General features: G+C 34.7%; 2 protein-coding genes across 2 annotated transcripts; one reads left to right on the top strand and one right to left on the bottom strand.

The window, feature by feature from the left end:
• The first annotated feature begins 532 nt into the window (after positions 1–532).
• Positions 533–1648, top strand: LOC123562315 (uncharacterized). Its single transcript, XM_045354956.2, has one exon. The coding sequence runs from the start codon at positions 533–535 to the stop codon at positions 1646–1648; it is 1116 nt and encodes a 371-aa protein (XP_045210891.2).
• A 10928-nt stretch (positions 1649–12576) lies between these two features.
• LOC128548552 (transient receptor potential cation channel subfamily A member 1-like) lies at positions 12577–22718 on the bottom strand. The gene is made up of 7 exons (XM_053523752.1): positions 22663–22718; positions 21826–21894; positions 21386–21559; positions 19150–19218; positions 18704–18817; positions 17184–17302; positions 12577–13525 (listed from the first exon to the last, which is right to left on the bottom strand). The coding sequence occupies exons 1-7, from the start codon at positions 22693–22695 to the stop codon at positions 13372–13374; spliced, it is 732 nt and encodes a 243-aa protein (XP_053379727.1). The 5' UTR covers positions 22696–22718; the 3' UTR covers positions 12577–13371.
• Positions 22719–23031: the final 313 nt, after the last annotated feature.

Below are 23031 nucleotides of genomic sequence, written 5' to 3'. Positions count from 1 at the left end.
TCGCGGCGAAGATGATTCGCGTGTGTTAGAATGGTTAAAACGAAAGAATGAAAAGTACACTTGCGCAGATGTCCAAAATGAAATGCTACAGATTATGGCACTTTCAATACTGAGGGACGTAGCGAAGGATATTAGAAACTCAATGTTTTATTCTATCATGGCTGATGAAACGACGGATGTTTCAAACAGAGAACAGTTTGTGCTAGTTCTAAGGCATGTCGATGATGATCTTATAGCCCATGAGTTGTTTATTGGATTGTATAAAGTAGACTCCATTGATTCGGATACCCTAACAAAGACAATTGAGGACTGTCTTCTTCGTATGAATCTGTCTGTGAACAATTGCCGTGGTCAGTGTTACGACGGAGCAAGCAATATGTCTGGTGCTAAGAACGGTGTCGCAAAGTAAATAAGTGACAAAGAACAAACAGCAGTTTACACACACTGTTAAGGACATGCTTTGAATTTAGCTGTTGGAGATACTGTTAAACGGTCAAAAATCATGCGCGACGCTTTGGATACAACGTATGAAATGTCGAAGCTTGTGAAATTTTCGCCAAAACGGGATAGTTTGTTTGAAAGACTGAAACAGGAGCTTGCTCCTGAAACACCGGGGTTCAGAACATTGTGTCCGACGCGTTGGACTGTAAGGGCAAACAGCTTGCAAAGTGTTGTGGACAATTATGAAGTGCTGCAGGATCTTTGGGAGGAATCTTATTCATCAGTTAAGGAAACTGACATGAGAGCTAGGATTAAAGATGTAGACGCGCAGATGAAATCTTTTGACTTTCTGTTTGGTGTTATGCTAGGACATTCAATCATGGCTCACACGGACAATTTAAGTAAAGCACTGCAGCATCAAGATCTCTCAGCATCAGAAGGCCAAGCTATGGCTCAGTTGACACTTGAAACGTTGACAAAACTGAGAAGTGATGAAAGTTTCAGTGAATTCTATGAGAATGTGAAAGAAAAGGCAGAAACTCTCGATGTGAATGAACCATCAGTGCCGAGAAAACGAAAAATGCCGAAACGATTTCAGTTCGGAGATGCAGAGCATTTCTTTCCACAAACAGAAAGCGACATGTATAGGCAGAAATACTTTGAAGCATTGGACTTATTCATAAACTGTGTGAAGAATCGATTTGATCAGCCTGGATATAAAGTGTTTAGGAATGTTGAGGAACTTCTTATCAAAGCAGTGCAGTCAGAGTTTGGGAACTACAGTGATGAATTCATGTTCGTGACACAGTTCTATGAAAAAGACATTAATAAGGACTCTTTGAAAGTGCAGCTGGAAACTTTGAAAACATATTTTGCACAGCAAGACAGTGGCTCCATAAATCTGTCTGATATATTTGAATATCTTCGCAAGTTGAAACCTCCCATGCGATCAATCTATTCAGAAGTTGTGACGCTCGTCAAAATTTTATTAGTAATTCCAGCAACAAATGCTACTAGTGAAAGGACATTTTCTGCTCTGCGAAGAATAAAAACATATCTTCGGAGCTCTATGACACAGGCTAGACTCAACAGTCTCATGACTATGCATGTGCATAAGCATAGAACAGACACTCTCGATATGACCTCTATTGCAAATGAGTTTACTACTAGGAATGAAAAACGTAGATGTGTTTTCGGTAAATTTTAAACGTTGAACCATGAGCTCAGTTAAACATGTAATATGACGAGAGGGTTCATGCGAACCTTGTATTTATGTTAACTATTGCATAATTATATAATGTTGTGTGTTGAAAAGTATTATAATAAGTGACTATGACCTCGGGCAAATGTAATGTTGAATTCAGCAGCTCAGAGTCAGGTTCATGTATGCATAACGATTAAACAAGTACTATGTCTATAATTGTATTGTTTTATATAAAAAGAACAAACAAAGAAGAAAAATTAAAGAAACAAAACAAAATAAATTAAAAAAAAAACAACTATAGCGGGGATATCTGTATCAGACTTTATCGTTGCATTAAGTTTGATGCCACCGCCTGATGAGACTCACAGAGGGGTCGAAATAGTTGTTTTCTTTTGAACATATTGGCTGACACTCAGAAGTGAAATACATCAACATTCATTGGGCAAATGTCGGATAGTTATCCTTGAAAACTGTTATAAAATTGACTGAAAATCTTAAAGGAAAATGCTTTCAAGATGCAAGAAAAACGCATTTACGGGCATCCAAAATCTTAAAATTTTCTCGGGGAAGACCCCCAAAACCCCACTTACGAGAGGGGGGCAAACCCCCCCCCCCCCCCCCCCTCTCCTGCTCTCCCCCCTCTCCTGCCTTCGGCACTCGCGGGACGACTACGACGTCCATGACCGGACCACTTTTTGGAAGCCGGCGACGGCCCTGTAATGGTAAAGAGTGGAAAGATATTATATTTCAAAATGGTTCTTACAGTTATATAAGGGAAACATATATAAGTAATAATGATTTTAAATTTGATAAATCAGACATTGCTCCAATACGTTTGGAATTTGATTTAAGTAGTTTTAAGATATTAATTTCAATTCATGATAATCTTATATAGGATTTAAGAATGTCAAATTTTCATACATTGCTTGGATTTGAGAAAAAGGCTTTGAAAAATACTGAATGGGGAACTACAACACCAAATATAACTAACTCTGTGGATACAATTTACATTTATTGTGATCTTATTGATAATTCACTCGTTGATGGTAATTTTAGTGATATTATCTATGCTTTAAGTACTGCAGATTTAACAAGAGCTTATCCATTCACAAAAGAACCAAACAGAGTCGGATATTCTGAAATTAATAAAAAATATTATAAATTCAATAAGAATATATTTTACAGACGTTTTTGGTAGAAAAATTAATTTTAATGGGGTTGAAACAAGTTTTACACAATTTAAAAAAATATATATAAATTATAAAATTTAGTTTTATATGAAATTATAAAATTTAGTTTTATATGAAATTATATAATTTAGTTTTATATAATGTAAAAAACGTTTATGATAAAATCAAAGGAATATTATACATGGTAGACCTGTTATACAAGGCTCAGGTATCTTTAACACTTTAACAAAATTGTTTTCACCTTCTGTTGCATCTTCAATTAGTACTGCTGGAAAAAAAGCTCTGAAAACTGCCGGAAAAAAATGCACTCGAAAGTGGAACAAAAAAGATTGGAACGGAAGTCGGAAATTTAGCTGCAGCAAAGCTTACAGAAAAAATTAAAAGTTTCAAAAAACCTGCTGCAAACGTTAAGAAACCTGGAGCTTCGGCTCCCTTTGAGCCTCAGGCTCGTACTGGCGTTGGTGAAATAATTACCAAGAAAGTACAAGAAAAGAAAAACAATAATAGTAAAAATAATGAGGAGGATATTAATAAGAATAAATAGAATATTATCAGGATCTGGAGCTTTAGCTCCCTATGGGCTTAATGCTCGTGCTGGAGCTTTAGCTCAGCGTAAACGTATTAATACATCAATTTATAGAAAAAAAAATAATATATAATATACATGTTAAGAACAAAACATTATTGTGAAAGATACGAACTAACCCCTATTCAATTAGATACACCTTTAATTTCTGTCTTGGGAAATAATGTTAAAGAACAAAAAAGTGGGTAACAATTAATGATAGAAGTTCATAGTTTGATTGGTTTAATGGTTATTTTGAAGTAGGTTTTAAAGTTAATAAACTTGCTAATGGTAATAATTATGGTGACGGCGATCAAATTGCTTTAATTAATAATGCAGCTTCAATAATTGATCAACTAATAATTAAACAAAATGGAAAAATTGTCTATGATTGTAATAATTTATATAAGGTAATAAATGTAAAGAATTTAGTTGAACTATCTAAGGATTGTGCAGAATCAACTGGAACAAATGAGTTTATTAATTTAGATACTACTGCTGTTGCTGAGAGTAGGGAAAGACAGGCTGGATATTATAAAGGTTTTGAATCAAGAAAGCTATTAATTCAGGGTGGTAATAATGTAAATGTTAAAATTCCGTTAAATAATTATTCATTTTTTTCAGGGTTTGGAACAAAGCATTTTACCTCCAAGTCAAATACCAATAACATTACAATTAACGAATGATTGTGAATTAATTTACAGAACTAATGCTGCTGATGCAGCTAGGGTAATTGTAACTAGATTAATTTTGTGGGTTTCACGTTTAATTTTCAATAATTATGGACTTAATTTAATTTCTGAAAGATATACAAATGCAAGTTGGAAATACCTTTGTGAAATGATAACGCAATCAACAGATACGCAGCAAAATAATATAACTTTTAGAATAACAGCTGGTGTGACAAAACCCGAACATGTGTTTGTTTATTTGCAACGGCCTGATAAAAGTAATTCACAAGAACACAATCCACATTTATTAGATACATTTAAGGTAAATGCAGCAAAAAATAATTGTACATTGGAATCTTGCCGTCTTGAAGTTGGTATGGTGTTGTTTTTTATCAGAAAACGGAATACACAAGTATATCAAGAATTTATGATGATGTTCTTAATTATTTTCATAAACAAAACAATAAAACCACTGGAAGTCTCTTAAATAGATCAAATTTTCAAAGTTTGTTTGGATTTGTTCATTTTAACTTAGAATTCAAAACGAAAAGAATTGCAGAAGATCCTAAGGATATTACATTAACATCTAAATTAAATATTCCATCAGCAGCTACTATTCGTGTTTACGCAATTGTATTGTATGAAGAGACAGTTAAAATAAATACTATTGGAAATGAACTTGTTATTGTGTAAATAAACAAAATTTTAAATATTATATATAATGGTATCAAATTACATTGAATATAAAGTTAACCTAACAGATGGACAGAAAAAAATAGCATAAGCTTATAATAATACAATTCTACATACTTTTAGATTAAAACATGAACAATTACGTGGAAACTTTCCTTTACTTTTAACAAGAAAACAACAAATTAATCAAACTGAAAAGTCTATTAGGAATAAGAAGGGATTAGAAATTACAATTTCAAAAAAAATGAATGTCCAGTCAAGGTCAAAATGGTGGATTTTTAGGAGCTTTGGCTGGTTTGTTAGGTCGAATAGTACTTCCGGTAGCTGCAAAAATAGCTCCAAAAATATTAGGACCGTTAGGCGTCGGAGCCATTTTTTTGGTCTTGCCAGTACTGGTGTTAGTAAAACACTTTGTAATGGTGTGATTTCGGTAGCTAATAATAAGAGAAATATATGATATCGCCCTATCTTACACCTAATGAAAGAAAACAATTAGTGGGATCAGGGGTAATTAAATTCACAAAAAACAAAAACAAGACGGTGGGTTTTTAGGTATGCTTGCGGCTAGTCTAGGGATACCTTTGATTACATCCTTGTTAAGTGGTAAGGGACAAGGTCAGGGTATACAGATTGATTCTCAGAGAAGACCTTACAGACGAATTCCTATAGTAAAAAAATAAAATTTATAAACACACCTATTTCTAACTTTGAAATTGAACAATGAGTAAACGACTTGGTATTAAAAACTTTAGGGGTGTATTTAGCAGAAATAATTTACCAATAACAAAAGAATTAAAGTCGAAGCGGACCAAAGACAAAGTCTTCGAAAATGACCAAGGTCCCCGGGGGTTGTAAACAACCGTCTTCAGAAAGTTACACTTTACCAAAGGCCGAATATGGAATAATCAATTTGGACGACCCTTTTGGACCTGGAACACAATGGGTTTGTTACTTGAATACTTTATACTTTGATCAAACCAAGGGTTTTCTTTATAGTACTTTGTACTTTTATCCATTCGGGCTTCCTCCTCCAAGAGGTAATTAAATATATACCCGAAGTCGAGTATAACAACATACAATATCAAAACAAAACAAGTGTATTGTGTGGTTATTATTGTTTATTTTCATAAAAATGTTACAAGACGGTATAAACATTTATGATTTATTATATAAAATACTGAAGGTAAACAATGTAAAACATAATGAACAAACAATTATAAACTATTTTCAAAAATGCAATAAAACAAACAATTCTTTAAAAAATGCAAAATGCCCGTTTGTGTGAATGGACCTCTATATACATTTATTCCCTGCGGTCCCTTTCTTACCTACCCAGTGCAACTATTCAAGCACTGGATATAGGTACATCTGTCAGCATCTATTCAAGCACCGGTTGTAGATTATAGCCTTTCAGTCTCACACATCCCTTTAGCAAACCTTCGAGGATGCATTTTAACCGAAATTTCCGGAAGATTCACAGAACTGGCAGATTGTAATGATTTAAGCCACATGATCAGGTCGTCTTAATTCACACAGTCTTACCTGTAACCAGCTAGCAGACAACACCCTATCGTTCAAAACTTATATTTATTTTTAATATTTCAACGGAAACTACCGAAGTTTTACGAAATCTTTCGGAATTAATTTCATTGGTTGGCTTGAAAAAAAAACATATAGGCCAGGGTAAAATCTGTGTACATAAATTAGTGAAATAAAGGAGTATGAGCATGAAGTATTAATATTTTAACATTATATTCTGCTGGATTTTTATTCATATTTATCAATAAGGACAAAATATTATAAATCGTTTTTTCAGTGTGGAGTTTAAAGCTTCTTCCGGGTTTTTAATAACGTCCTACATGTATCTTGTGCGGATGTTCTAGATGCGGACGTAAAAATCAAATGCATTTTTATTGGTTGGTTTTTAAAAGTACATGAATATATTTACTACGTTTTATGAATGAACGTACAGCTCGTTTAAATTGGTCAGCCGTGTTGATGTACTTATAAAATAGACTTGTCCGGTTTATAGGTTGGTCAGGGCTGCGGATATGTACTGTATTTTACCATCGGAATATTTCTATAAAATGTTTTTCCCTTCCGTTTGGACCCGTCTATGTTTACAAACACGTTTGTTTATTTTATAGACTGTAGTAAAAATCTAATACGCTGTATTTATCAATAAGGACAATACTATTGAAAATTGTTTCTCAGTGTTTCCTTCTAGGTTTTTAATGAAATATATTTATATAAAATATATGTTTTTTGACCCCATCTGACCCAGATTTGAACCTGATCTATGGATCATCAAGATTACCATTCTTACCAAGTTTCATTAAGATATGGTCAAAAATGTGGCTTCTAGAGTGTTAAGTAGCTTTTCCTTTGATGTGACCTAGTGACCTTGTTTTAACCCTACATGACCCAGATTCAAAGTGGCATTGAGATCATTAAGACTAAGATTCTGACTAAGTTTCATGAAGATATAGTCATAATTGTGACCTCCCCAGTGTTAACAAGCTTTTCGTTTGATTTTACCTGGTGACCTAGTTTTTAACCAAAGTTTGCCCAATATCAAACTTGTCCAAGATTTTATTGAGGATAACATTCTGACCAAGGTTCATTAAGACTGGGCCAAAATTGTGACCTCTAGAGTGTTAAGCTTTTCCTTTGATCTGACCTGGTGACCTAGTTGTTTACTCCAGATGACCCAATATCGAACTCATGCAAGATTTTATATGCGGGGTTAGGAGGGGAAGGGAGTGACAAGATGTGGGAACACAACCTTTCATGTTTATAATAAATGTTCATAAAAAAATAAAAGAAGTTTTATGAAATTATACCAATTTTTTTATGTACAGATCTGTGGATTTTTAAACTGAGGGCAATAACTCTAAGAAAAACATACCAATGAAAAGAAAAATAACGGTCATCATCAAATTATGTTGGTTCATATTTATTTTAATTTTCATGAAATTCTACCTGGTAGTTACTGAGAAATGGCTTCGGATAGACGGACGCAAAAATGGTGCATTCTTGACTATTTCTGTGGCCGTAACTTTGGAAATAAGAGGCAAACCCAAATAAAAACTTGACGGCCATCATTGCAGTATGTTGGTTCATGTTTAGTTTAAGTTTTATGAAATTCTACCTGCTAGTTACTGAGAAATGGCTGCGTACGGACACATAAACGGACGCACACATGCACGCACGCATGGACAACGCCATCTCAATACTCCCCTCATGATTTCATCAGTGGGAGTAATTAGGCTGGCATCAGTATGTATAGCACTCTGAAATATATTATGTTTAACAATGTGTACACTGATCTAGAGGATATGTTTTATAACTCTTACATTGTACAAACTTTTTATTATTATTTTTATTGTTTACCAGGTTTTATAGATCATCAAGATTAACATTCTGACCAAGTTTCATTAAGATAGTGTCATAAATGTGGCCTCTACAGTTTTAATTAGCTTTTCCTTTGATTTGACCTGATGACATAGTTTTTGACCCAACATGACCCAGATTCAAACTTGACCTTGAGACCATCAAGATTAACATTCTGACCAAGATTCATGAAGATACAGTCATAAATATGGCCTCTACGGTGTTAACAAGCTTTTCCTTTTATTTGACCTGGTGACCTAGTTTTTGACCCCAGATAATCCAATATTGAACTTGTCCAAGATTCTATTGAGGGTAACATTCTGATCAAGTTTCAATAAGACTGGGTCACTATTGTGACCTCTAGAGTGTTAACAAGCTTTTCCTTTGATTTCACCTGGTGACCTAGTTTTTGACCACCCCAAGATCACCCAGTATTAAACTCATCCAAGATTTTATTAAGAGTAACATTCTGACAAAGTTTCATGAAGATTGGGCCAATATTGAGACCTCTAGAGTCTTAACAGTCAAACTGTTGACGACGGACGGACGGACGGTGGACTCAAGGCGATCGCAAAAGCTCACCTTAGAGGACTTCATGCTCAGGTTAGCTAAAAATTGGAAATATTTTCATTTCTATAACGAATGCTGCTGTATAGTCTGGCTACCAGATAAAAAAACATTTTTAGACAAGAGGAACATGATGGTCCTGAATCGCTCAGCTGTCCCCACGTGACCCAGTTTTGAACCGAGTATAAAAAAGCGTTTTTTTTTCTATTATTTGACATAGTGACCTAGTTTTTGAGCTCATGTGACCCGGTTTTGAACTTGACTTAGATATCGTCAAAATGAACATTCAGACCAATTTTCGTACAGATTCAATGGCCTCTAGAGAGGTCACAAGGTTTTTCTATTATTTGACCTAATGACCTAGTTTTTGAAGGCACGTGTTCCAGTTTTGAACTTGACCTAGATTTCATCAAGATGAACATTCTCACCAATTTTCATGAAAATCTCATGAAAAATATAGCCTATAGAGAGGTCACAAGGTTTTTCTATTTTTATACCTACTGGCCTAGCTTTTGACCGCGAGTGACTAAGTTTCGAACTTTATTTAGATATCATCAAGGTGAACAATCAGACCAATTTTCATGAAGATCCGTTCAAAAATATGGCCTCAAGAGAGGTCAAAAGGTTTTTTCTATTTTTAGACCTACTGACCTAGTTTTTGACCACAGTTGACCCAGGTTCAAACTTGATCTAGATGTCATCAAGATAAACATTCAGACCAACTTTTATACAGATCCCATGGCCTCTAGAGAGGTCACAAGATTTTTTATTATTTGACCTACTGACCTAGTTTTTGACAGCAGGTGACCCACTTTGACTTAGATATCATCAAGGTGAACATTCTGACTAACTGCCATGAAGATCCATTGAAAAGTATGGCCTCTAGAGAGGTCAAAAGATTTTTCTATTTTTATACCTACTGACCTAGTTTTGGTTCATACGTAACACAGTTTCGAACTAGGCATGTAACCCAGTTTCAAACTTGACCTAGATATCATTAAGACGAACATTCAGACCAACTTTCATACAGATCCCATGAAAAATATGGCCTCTAGAGAGGTCACAAGATTTTATCATTTGACCTACTGACCTTGTTTTTGATGGTACGTGACCAAATTTCTATCTTGACCTAAATATCATCAAGATGAACATTCTGACTAACTTTCATGAAGATTCATCGAAAAGTACGGCCTCTAGAGAGGTCACAATGTTTTTCTATTTTTAGACCTACTGGCCTATTTTTAAACCGTATGTGAACTAGTTTCAAACTTGACCTAGATATCATCAAGATAAACTTTCAGACCAATTTTCATACAGATCCCATGAAAAAAATGGCCTCTAGAGTGGTCACAAGATTTTTGTTTTTATTATTTGACATACTGACCTAGTTTTTGAAGGTACGTGACCCAGTTTCGAAATTGATCTAGATATCATCAAGATGAACATTCTGACTAACTTTCATGAAGATCCATCAAAAAGTATGGCCTCTAAAGAGGTCAAAAGGTTTTTCTATTTTTAGACTTACTGACCTAGTTTTGAACCGCATGTGACTCAGTTTCGAACATGACCTAGATAACATTAAGATAAACATTCTGACCAATTTTCATACAGATCCCATGAAAAATGTGACCTCTAGAGTGGTCACAAGCAAAAGTTTACGCACGCACGCATGGACGCTGTACGATCATAAAAGCTCACCTCGTCACTTTGTGACATGTGATCTAAAAAAAATTCTTATTTCATCGTCTTGGCTCTATTTATCTATCTGTGTTTTGAGAAGACAAGGGACATAATTATACAAAATTTGAATAGTCTCAGGAATTATCTCCAGGTTGAACAAAACACAGGGTCTAAACACAGACTAGCTGCTGTATTGCAACAGTTACAGTGTCAGAGCAAAACTGGATAATTATCTGGGGCAATGCTGTCTTAGGCAGTAGCTTTATGTTCAGGGATTCAATATTATTTACATTCACCCTATTCTTTTCCACTGAAACTTTTGACGTTCATTTTGTTTCAACTGCAAAAGAAAAGGTGCAAAAATTACGTCATCGCTGCTTAGATATAACCAAACGCCCTTTTGCTGGCGTCTGCATATAGTCGGGGAAAATGTTCATCAGATGATGTCGCAGCTGTTCCATCTGCTGAACAGAATGACTGGGAAGCTGATTTTAACTTTAAATGCTACAAATTATCATAATATTATATGGTTTACAAATGGAAGGAAATATAATGGAAATGTAAGAAATGAAACAATTTATTTGTTGTTCATGAGAAATGAACGACAGAATAGGATCAGCAAATTAAATATGAATCGCTAGCACGATTCATTGATATGTGGATCCTACTCTGTCGTTAATTTCGCATGAGCACTGAAAAAAATCATTTTATTTCTGAATTACATTGAGAAATTTTTGAATTTATTAAGTGGCTCAAAAATAGAGGGTTGACAGATAGTTTAGAAACAGCATAACTTTGTAATATTAAATAAAGATTGTTTCAAGAATTTAAAATCTTTCAAAATTATGATAGATTCTACTTATAATTAAAAGACTAAAGTTACAGATTCGTCTTTATCATTCATGGTTATAACATAAAGTATTTGAGTCTATACCAGTTTTAAAGGCATTATTTGGTTTAAAAAACCTAAATTCAGCAGAATTTAGTAGACAGAATAAAACAAGAGCTGTCTCCATAGGATGACATATGCCCCCGATGGCACTTTGAATGAGTAGTTATGGCCGATGTTAGAGTTTAGGACCTTTGACCTACGGAGCTGGGTCTTGCGCGCGACACGTCTTACTGTGTCACACATTCATGCGTAGTTATTTTAAAATCCATGCATGAATGACAAAGATATGGACCGGACACGCCCATCAATGCACTATCATGAAAAATGACCCTTAACGTCTAAGTGTGACCTTGACCTTTGAGCTACAGACCTGGGTCTTGCGCGCGACACGTCGTCTTACTGTGGTACACATTCATGCCAAGTTATTTGAAAATCCATCCATGGTTGACAAAGATATGGACCGGACACGCCCATCAATGCACTATCCTTTAAAGTCTAAGTATGACCTTGACCTTTGAGCTACGGACCTGGGTCTTGCGCCCGACACGTCGTCTTACTGTGGTACACATTCATGCCAAGTTATTTGAAAATCCATCCATTGATGACAAAGATATGGACCGGACACGCCCATCAATGCACTATCGTTTAATGTCTAAGTGTGACCTTGACCTTTGAGCTACGGACCTGGGTCTTGCGCGAGACACGTCGTCTTACTGTGGTACACATTCATGCCAAGTTATTTGAAAATCCATCCATCGATGACAAAGATATGGACCGGACACGAAAATTGCGGACAGACTGACAGACAGACAGACTGACAGACAGACAGACCGACAGACGGTTCAAAAGCTATATGCCTCCCTTCGGGGGCATAAAAATTTACCCTGTGATGCCAGAATAGTTTGTGACTTCATTAGAACCAAAATCCTAGTCATTTAAACACTGTGGTTGAAATTGTTTTTTTATATGTTTGGTCTTGAAAGAGGCATGGCTTGTAAGTTTTTACATTTGTATAATATGTGAACAAGAAATATTTATGTATTTGCTAAACTTGTTAACTGGGTTGATACAATAATTAATACTCTGCTACACAGCGGCCATATTCACAAAATATATATTCACAAAATATATAGAATAAAATGTGTGACAGCAAGCAATACAACTGCAAGCTTGTCCCTTTCCAACTTCTTGGTAACCGAAACATTTCCTGTTGTGTGGGGCATTTTAAGAAACAAATTACTACATTAAAATATTTATTATATACTTATATAAATTCTGTCAAAAATACAGCTTGTATTTTACAATATGAACATGCAGAAAAAATCTCTGTATTACATCTTTTGTATTGTACGTTGCCAGGCTACTTTTATTTAACCCTTAGCCTGCTGGCAGCAACTCTGCATTTACCACCAGTGCAGACCAAGATCAGCCTGCACATCCGTGCCGTCTGATCATAGTCCATACTATTCGCCATTCAGTCAATATCTTTTTGGTATGCACGCCTTTTTACAGTTAATGGTACTGTCCAAATAGAAAGATGGACGAGTTCATTATAGTAATTTAGCAAGGTAAGGGTTAAAATGCACAACCTGACACAGTTGTATGAAAAGTGCATTTCTGTTTTACAATTGACAATTAATTAAGATTTTCTTCAATAACAATAAAAAAACCCCATAAAAGTGGAGGTATTAATAAAGGGTCATTACAATAGCAGCTTGATCTGGAGCCAATTACAGCATCCCAGATCAAGCTACTACTATAATAATTCTATTTTATTTTCCATTACACAGACTCAGTAGAACTCATACGAAACTGTTTGTAAATAAAATGTTTTTGTATTTATTCCAAATTTTAGCTGATGCATATTTAAACATCTTTTTCAATGCCTGGATTACTTGTCAATGAAGAAAGGTTGGCTTACACATGTCACTGGTGTTTGCATGTAAAGTATTTGAAGTGCACACCAGTGTAACAGGCTTTTACATGGTCTTTTCTAGTGTTTCAGTCTACTCTGGTGTACTAAATATCTACAGTAGAAATCACTGTACATTTAAATATAAGAAGTACAGTGGTGACTAGACAAAGTCAAATCTGTTTGGGAACTCTGTCCTGTCACTGACTATGGAGATATTATCATACTGGTCATTTTTGATCTCTATATGGAAATGGTCACACAGATTCCTCAGTAAATCTTGTTGTAATCTCATATTGTGCTGCATCTGGCTCAACCTGCAAAAACAATAGAAACCAGTGTAATTGAAACACATGTTATAGAAATGTGTGTAATAGAAACCAGTGTAATTGAAATACATGTTATAGAAACTGGTGAAGCATTAAGGTTTAGCAGTATATCACAAAAGAACATATTATTTTAGTAAATGAACAGCATCTTGACCAACAACTTATCTGTCCAATACATGTTTTCCTTTTCTGTCCCATGGTGTTGGATGAATTGTCCCCCTTTAAATAAGAATGCCATATGTAAAGAAATAAATATAAACAAACAATTGTCAAAAACGATGTTTTACTTAGTTATGTAAAGTTTAAACACTTGTATGATGTTCCAAATGCATCAGAACGAAGACATGTAACAGCATTTTAAAAATGGCAAGTTTTTAAAGGCGCTGAACTGTCCAGAAGTATGGCCCCTTCATGTTGTCCCTTTCCAGAATTCAATATATATATATATATATATGAGAAATTTGACAATGGTTTTGTAGAAAAATATGAATGTTTTATATGCTGTTAAATTTTCATATAAAGCAATGCTTTCTTTCTATGATTTGATGACGTTCCAACTTTTTTCTCTGAAACATGGACCTATATCTTAAGACATGTAATTGAAACACATGTAATAAAAACTGATGGAACACAAAGATGTGTAACAGAAACCAGAGTTATTGAAACACATGTAATAGAAACTAGTGTAATAATAATACATGTAATAGAAATCAGTGTAACAGAAACACATGAAACAGAAATCAGTGTAACAGAAACACATGAAACAGAAATCAGTGTAACAGAAACACATGAAACAGAAATCAGTGTAACAGAAACACATGAAACAGAAACCAGTGTAACAGAAACACATGAAACAGAAACCAGTGTAATAGAAACACATGAAACAGAAATCAGTGTAACAGAAACACCTGTACTGTGCTTTCAGTGAGCACTGTTATAAACAAGAAGACTTAGTGAAATGGTATATGCTGCTGAACAAAATGATGGTTTCATCCTAAAAAAAAATAATGTCAACATTGAATTACACATGCCCCCAAGAAAATACTTGATAGAATAATAAAGCCAAAAAAGGGCCAATACTAAAAAATAGATAATAAAGTCCCAAAATTAGGCATATGTGCACTTCATGTACACCAAGTTTCATTTTTGTTGGAGGAGTTGAGTACACAGTGTATTTTAAAATTATGTATATAAAAGTCCAAAACGGGCCATAACCCATGAAAAAAATAATCGGACATGAAATTAAAAAAAACCATATGTATGCCCCTTTATGATGACGATGTATGTCACGTTTCAGTTAAATTTGACAGTAACTATAGAAGTTAAGTACACAAGGTAATGAGGTAGTTCTGACTGGGCTATGTCCAAAAATAAGGGGCATAACTAGAAAAAAACAAGAGTGCCAGAATGTCACAATATACGCCCGTCACAGCAAATTTCTTTACTCTAGCACCTGTATTTGCAAATGGAATTTTAATTTTGTGGTTGTTTAGTAATCATTGCAAGTCATTTGTTTTTCCAAGTCCACAAAAAAACTCCTTACCAGGTAGAGATACCTTAAAATACACATAAAATTTGAAAGTAACATCTATGTTGTACCACAGAAAAGTGGTCTTGTTTTTTCCCTACGGTCAATTATAAAAAGTTACAATATAAGTTATTTACAGTAACAACTAAGGGAAGATAATCTTAAAAAAAAAAAAAAATCCATAAAAAAAATTGTAAGTCCACACAAAAATCTTTACCAGGTAGAGATTGGTCAAAATACACCTCATAATTGGATGTAGCATGCATGTTGTACTACAGAAAAGTGGTCTCAATTTTTCCCTACAACTAGTAATGAAAAAGTTACAATATAAACAACAAAGTGAAGTAATTCTAAAGAAAGGAACTGCGCATGACACTTCGTCTCATGATGATGTATAATTGTGCCAAGTTACATCTAAATCCCTCCATGCATGAAGAAGAAATGCTTCGGACAAAGTCATTCTTGTATCTGACCTTTGGCCTCTAAGTGTGACCTTGACCTTTGACCTAGGGATCTGGTTTTTGCGCATGACACTCCGCCTTGTGGTGGTGAACATTTGTGCAAAGTTATATCAAAATCCCTCCATGCATGAAGAAGATATGCTCCGAACAAAGTTTTCTTTCTTGTATCCTTTGACCTCTAAGTGTGACCTTGATCTTAGACCTAGGGACCTGGTTCTTGCGCATGACACTCCGTCTCATGATGATGAACAATTGTGTCAATTTTCATCAAAATCCCTCTATGCATGAAGAAGAAATGCTCCGGACAAGGTTTTCTTTCTTGTATCCTTTGACCTCTAAGTGTGACCTTGACCTTAGACCTAGGGACCTGGTTCTTGCGCATGACACTCCGTCTCATGATGATGAACAATTGTGCCAACTTTCATCAAAATCCCTCCTAGCATGAAGAAGATATGCTCCGGACAGTCATTCTTGAATTTGACCTTTGACCTCTAAGTGTGACCTTGACCTTAGACCTAGGGACCTGGTTTTTGCGCATGACACTCCGTCTCATGATGGTGAACAACTGTGCCAAGTTTCATCAAAATCCCTTCATGCATGAAGAAGATATGCTCCGGACAAAGTCTGTGGACGCCGCCCGCCCGCCAGGGGCGTTCCCATGATACGTCCCGTTTTTCAAACGGGCGTATAATAAGCATGAAAGTCCCCAAAATATGGCCATATCCACAAGGTAAATAACTGATACTAGTTTTGTAAAAAAAAAATCTGGTAGTTATGAAGGTATGGAGTGGACAAAAACTACAGTATTATATGATCTTTAACAAGTATGACTTAGACCTACTAATCTGTGTTAGGTGCTCTGCACGTTGTCTACATGAGGTAAACAATCGATGCTTGTTTTTTGAAGTCATCTAGAAGATACAGAAGATGTGAAATAAAGTTATTTGACATTTGATCTACAAGTATGACCCTGATATTAGACTGAGTTACCTATGGTATGCATTTTTCTCATTGAGATAATATGAACAACTAAACAACAGACCTACAGACATGCATGATCCAATAAAGTCAAGTAAGCTAACCTATATTTTGTATCTGAGAGTATTTTCAGAAAATGAATGTTGATTGCCAGGTTTCTTCCCTTCTTACACTTAAGTCATTTCCAGCCATATCAAATAAAAAGATTTACTTTTGTATAACCTGTGAACTAATCAAAGCCTTGAGATGTCTGGTGGTTGCTGGTTTTGCTAGAGTTATTTTCATTTTAAATGCCAATCTATAAGAAACAAATTCTAATCATGTAATGTGCCTCATATCTAAGATAAACTCTGCCTGACCTTACATGAACAGCTGGAAGTCAGTGATGTAACCATGGGCTGGAATACCTAATCACAGGCAGATCTTATATAATCTAAATGGCCAGTGTGAATGGATAGAGGATGAATAAGAACTGCTTGATCATTGATAATTCATCCGCATTGTTCATGAATGGGACTACTTTGTGTAGCACATGAACATCCTTTTGATGTGATTTGGAATCAAATAAAGATGCTACATTGTCAGAAATACACAACTTTGGTAGCGGGATAAACCCGCAACCAAAAACCACTTTTGAACATGAGAAAGATGGATTAAACTTGTTTTCTAGTATACATACTGTGTTTTATTTTTGTAGACATTTCTCTGTATTTCCTGTAGTGTCTCTACTGTAAAGTCTTTCTCTGACTGGGCAATAAATTCTACAGATGTAGTGATCCCAAACATGTAATATTTGAACTGAAACAAAACAAGCTATAATTACTACAAAACCAAGTGATCCATGTAATTTATGTTTGAGAACTCCTTGTGTAGACTTTGATAGTACCGGTAAGTAAGTATTTTAAGTTTCAAGTCAATAGCTTTGATAGTTACAGAGATACTTTACTTTATCAAAAACTCTAACCAACGGCAATGCCTGAACACCAACGCTGGGGCAAGTGCAATAGCTCTACTTTTTCTTCGAAAGGCATAGCTTCCCGGCTTCTTTTAGTAAACGTGACTACATTTGGGGAGGCAAAATAACCAAAAACAATATATAGGCTTGAAGCCGTAGCTCAAGGTAAAAAATAACTGGCAAAAAACTGCATTGGTTTAGTGATCCTGAATTAAAAAAGAAACAACTGGCAAAACATTCCACTGATGTAATGGTCCTAGAATACAACAAGAGGGTCATGATGGCCCTAAATCACTCACCTAAGTCTCATTGCTATAACAAACTAGAGAATGTGCAACTTAGAAGAGGAACATAAATGCTTCAAATGTCAAAAGTTCCAAAAGCAGCAATAATTGATTAGATCTATATAAATTTGAGTGACAGATAACAAACAGTACAAACACTCTATGCTTCTAAAAGTGGCCAAGCATTCCATTTTTAACAAAATTTGGAGAGGATCATGTAATGATGCTACAGACCAAGGCTGATGAAGATCCACCAAGTGGTTCACAAAAAGAAGTTGTTTTAATGTATTACTAATTTTAGCTCCAGCAGGCCCTCAAAGGGACTAAGCAGGGCCCCCGCCCACCTTTGAACAAAGTTACAATGATACTACAGACCAAGTCTGATGAAGATTCATCAAGTAATTGATGAGAAGACATTTAAAGATATTTCTGTTTTTAACTCTTAAGGCCCCTAAAAGGGACAAAGCTCCTACATTTGCCTAAATTTGGAAGAGAACTTCATAATACTGCTACAGTAAGTTTGATGAAGTTCCACTGAATGGTTTATGAGAAGAAGTTGTTTAAAGGTATTTATACTTTTAGCTGTAGCAGCCCCTAAAAGGGCCATTTGAACAAATTTGAAAGATGCCTTTAAAATGATGCTGCAGACCAAGTTGATAAAGTTACAACTAGCAGTTCCTGAGAAGAAGTTGTTTAAAGGTTCTTCTATTTTTTAGCTCTAGTGACTTCTAAAAAGGGCCTGGCATCCCCAGTCGAATAGTATTAGGAAAAACTTTACACCAATTTTGATGAAGATCAATCTGCATACAATAAATGGAGATGCGATGTACCACAGACTTATCAAAGACTAAGGAATTTAAAGCAATGGTTGCACTATATATGTATTCTGAATGACCACTGCATATGAGAATTTTTTCATTCTATTTAATTTTAAGTTCCAGCTTTTAAAGTAATACATACCCTTGCCCAGCGTGTATTCTTCTCTTCATTAGGTTTGATGTGAAAGAACCTCTGATAAACACGACGCTGTAAGGTCTTTGGAAACCTGTTCTCACTGTCATTCACTTGTTCAGACTACAAGTGCAATATAAAATATATTAAGGTATCCAATCCACAAATAGATAACATTTAAATGTCTGGTGACCCTATCTTTTTTTGGTATCAGATGCCCATAATGATATGCACAAATCACTACAGTCATGTTTTTGACTGCAAAATGATAAATCTTACACTGTAATAACTGGATTTCTGTTGAAATTTCACTGAATACTATTTAGTTAAAATAATAAAATTCTGTAACATATATTTTATCATGTAACTTAAACTTTCTTTTTCGGTAAACAATACACTAAAACTATGCATAAAAAAAAAAAGAGAATTTTTTATGAAACAACTAATAGTTATACCTGCAACCCTATACGTTTGATGTATGCCTGTTTCTGAATCTTGTCAATGTCACCAACTGCCACACCAATCTACAACAGACATCTTCTTGTTCAATTATATTTTTACTTTCAACATAGAAACAAAATAAAACAAGAGCTGTCAGCTGACAGTGAGCACGACTATTCTCAGTGCTTGATAGTATAATATAAGCTATGAGTAAAACTTTAACATTACAATAAGCATATTCTAAGTCGAAAAGAGGCCATAATTCAGTCATAAGCTTGATAGAGTTGCCTCCTCCTTTTTACAGACTGGGGTCATGATGGTAAACAAGTATGCAAAATATGAAAGCAATATCTCAATGGACTTTGAAATTATTTGGGGTGGTATGCAAACTTTAACATTACAATAAGCATATTCTAAGTCGAAAAGGGTCCATAATTCAGTCAAAATGCTTGAAAGAGTTGCCTCCTCCTTTTTACAGACTGGGGTCATGATGGTTAACAAGTATGCAAAATATGAAAGCAATATCTCAATGGACTATTTGGGGTGATATGCAAACTTTAACATTTGTTTGACGCTCACGCCGACGCCGGGTTGAGTAGGATAACGCCCTTATTCTTCGAATAGTCGAGCTAAAAAATAAACAGAATTAGGTTATATGCTTTGAGAAAATAAAGTACAGAGGTTTGCTGGACTGAACATTTCAACAATTTGTTGGACAACACTTTAATGTTACAAAATTAAAGAGGCATACACTACATCTAAAAGATTGAAACTTTGGGCTAGACATACGTAAAAGAAGAACTTGTCACATTTTTCAAGAAGAACATATATCAAACTATTCTGTTTTGGGTGAATAATCACTTATATAGCGTCTCTCTGTAATAAATCACTATCCACCCAAAATTGTACAACAACAACTTGATAAATAGTAAAACGTGCATTTCACCTATTATTGCTAGAATGTTTAGCTGAAATTTTGAGAGCTGATGTTGTCTTATGAATAAATGCAGGTGCATGTAAAATAATCAAGAAAAAAGGTAAAATAGCATGATTTTTGCAGCTAATTGGCTAACTGCTGTGGCACCATAATGTGTTGTGTTGTACACTGTCTGGTGATATTGGATGTTTCTTTTATTTGTTCCTTTTGATTCAATGATTCATTTACACATGGTTTGGTTTCTGAAGATATTTAATTACACTTAGTAATAGGGTATGCCCCATTAACTGAGATCAGTCAGTGCTATAAGACAACAAATTTCCATACAAAACAAGAGCTTGGGTGTATGATGTTCAGTCTCATGTATACTGTTCATTAATATTGATATTTGACCTAATGACCCTTAACCTTCAGCTGGCTAAAGGGTCCAAGCTTTCCCTACAATTTCTTACAAACCATTTTAAGTCTCAAAATCACTGTGACCTTGACCTTAGACATACTGAACCTTTAAATAATAGGTGTCATCCATTTACTGACCACAGGTAATTGTCATATGAAGTTTAACACTTATTGCAATTGCAAAGTAACTGTGACCTTGACCTTTTAACCTCCTACTTATAAACAGTTGGTACTATCACTGACCACAAACAATCAACCAAGTTTGAGCACTTCAAACATATGCATTTTCAAGTAATTGATTGAAAATCATTGTTACCTTGACCTTTGACCTCCTGAACCCACAATGACAACAGAAGTCATTTCAAGATCATAGACAGACATTTTAAGAAGATTTACCGCTGTTAGTCCAAGGGTTCTCTTGACCAGAAACTGTTCACCATGACCTTTGCTGAAACTCAAAATAGGGTTTATCTACTGACCACAAACAATCATCCTAGTAAGACTAACCAATTTAGGACAAAATGTGCTCTGTTTATCAATAGGAAACCAAAGTGTCAACTAACATAACAAAAATAATATTCCCCCTCTTTCTCAAAAGAAGAGCATAAGCATTTGTGTAATTTTAAGACTATTACTATCATTATCTGTAAATGTAAATTCATCTGAGATATTGGTATTCAATCATGGACAATGTAATAAAGATACATGAACTATATCACTTCTAAGTCATTACCAATTAGTTCAAGATGAACATGAACACTGTGACTATGATATTTACAAGTTAGTCCATAAGCAGCTGGCATAATAACCAACAACTGAGTCACACTGAAACAGGAGCATAGAACACTTATTACCAACAAGTTCAGAAGTGCTGCTGGCATGATTATAATCAACATTGTGACCATGATATTTACCAATAAATTCATAAGTGCTATTGGCATAACAATCATAAACATTGTCACTATGATATAAGCATCCGCAGTGAAAGGTGAGTTGTCTTGTTCCACATAAACGTCCACAAAATTGATCTCACCAAGAGTCATAGCTAACACTGTCAATGGAAAGACATCATTGTCTCGAAATCCAGGCTGAAAGAATGAAACAATCATAATAAGTATTAAGGGTCAGATATTACAAGGTGCTTACAGTGAAATCGTGTTGATCCCATCATATCTAGGGATAGCTTGCATTATATATTACAATGACATATATATGTTTTACTTCACTCTGTGACCATTTTTTAAAGATTTATCTAATGGTACAAGTTGTTCAATATTTTAGTCAAAGAATTACGAATGAAATACACTTTTTTGTATTATATTATTTACCACAAGCAAATGGTGAAAGTTCTTACCACTTGTGCTATAACTGCACCAAAAGCCTGGGCAAAGGCCATCAGGAATAATATAAGTACTAACATCACCTAAAAAAAAGTCACAAGTTAGGGTTTTTCTTCTTACAGCTTTAAGATTTCAATCCCTACTGAAATTTTATAAAGTAACAATTTAGTTCAAATAACAAACATTAAGTGACTGAGTATTGCAGTGGCAATACAAAAGTCCCCTACTGGTGGCCTTCACCTTTAACCAAAAAGCACAGATCATGTGTTGACACATTGGCTCATCATGGTATGTATTTGTGTGTAGCACTAAGAAAATCCATCAATGCACATAAAAGTTATGGAGCAGAAACAATTTTTACTTGACCTTCAATATTGACTTTGACCTTTGACCTACAAGCATGTCATGTATGTGCATAATCTACATATTTCCCTCCGTTTATATAACAAGTTTTATGAACCTAGCTTGAACAATTTCCGAGTAATTGCAGGATCCAGATTTGCAGACGGACGTACAGATGGACGGAAGACATTCCTCTAGTCCCCTCTGGCGTTTCACTGGTAGGGGACCTCTAGTCCCCTGTGGTGTTTCACCGGTATGTGACTAATAAACTCCTTTAAAATGCAATTTTTATATACCAGGATACACTAACGTATGAAAAGCAAGGCAAAGATTATGTGTTTATGTAGGATAACCAAATGTATTTCAATAAAAAACAGTCTGGTATCTTTACAATCATTTCTTTATTTTGATATAATAATTTGCAAAACAGCCACTGAAACAATCTGATAAACTAAATATATTTCCCTGCCTAAAAAGAAAACAAAGAAGTGATATGTTATTTTGCCTACCTTGGCTAAACTCATCATCACTTCACTGAACATCACAAAATATATACCAATAACATCAAGTCTGAAATATATACCAATAGCATCAAGTCTGAAAATATATACCAATAACATCAAGTCTGAAATATATACCAGTAACAAATGGTCTGAAATGTATAACAAAATCATACAGGCTGAATTACATACCAGGAAGTAACATTTAGCCTGAAATATATACCAATATCATGTAGTTGTATACCAATAACATCAAGTCCGAAATTCATACCAATATCATAACAGTCTACAAATTATACCATAACATCTAGTATGAAGTATATTACGATATCAAATAGTCTAAAATTTATACCAAAAACATACAATCTTAAATTACAA

The sequence above is a fragment of the Mercenaria mercenaria genome, chromosome 2, assembly GCF_021730395.1.
Source record: "Mercenaria mercenaria strain notata chromosome 2, MADL_Memer_1, whole genome shotgun sequence".
NCBI classification, from domain to species: Eukaryota; Metazoa; Mollusca; class Bivalvia; order Venerida; family Veneridae; genus Mercenaria; species Mercenaria mercenaria.
This window is presented reverse-complemented; position numbering and strand designations above follow the sequence as displayed.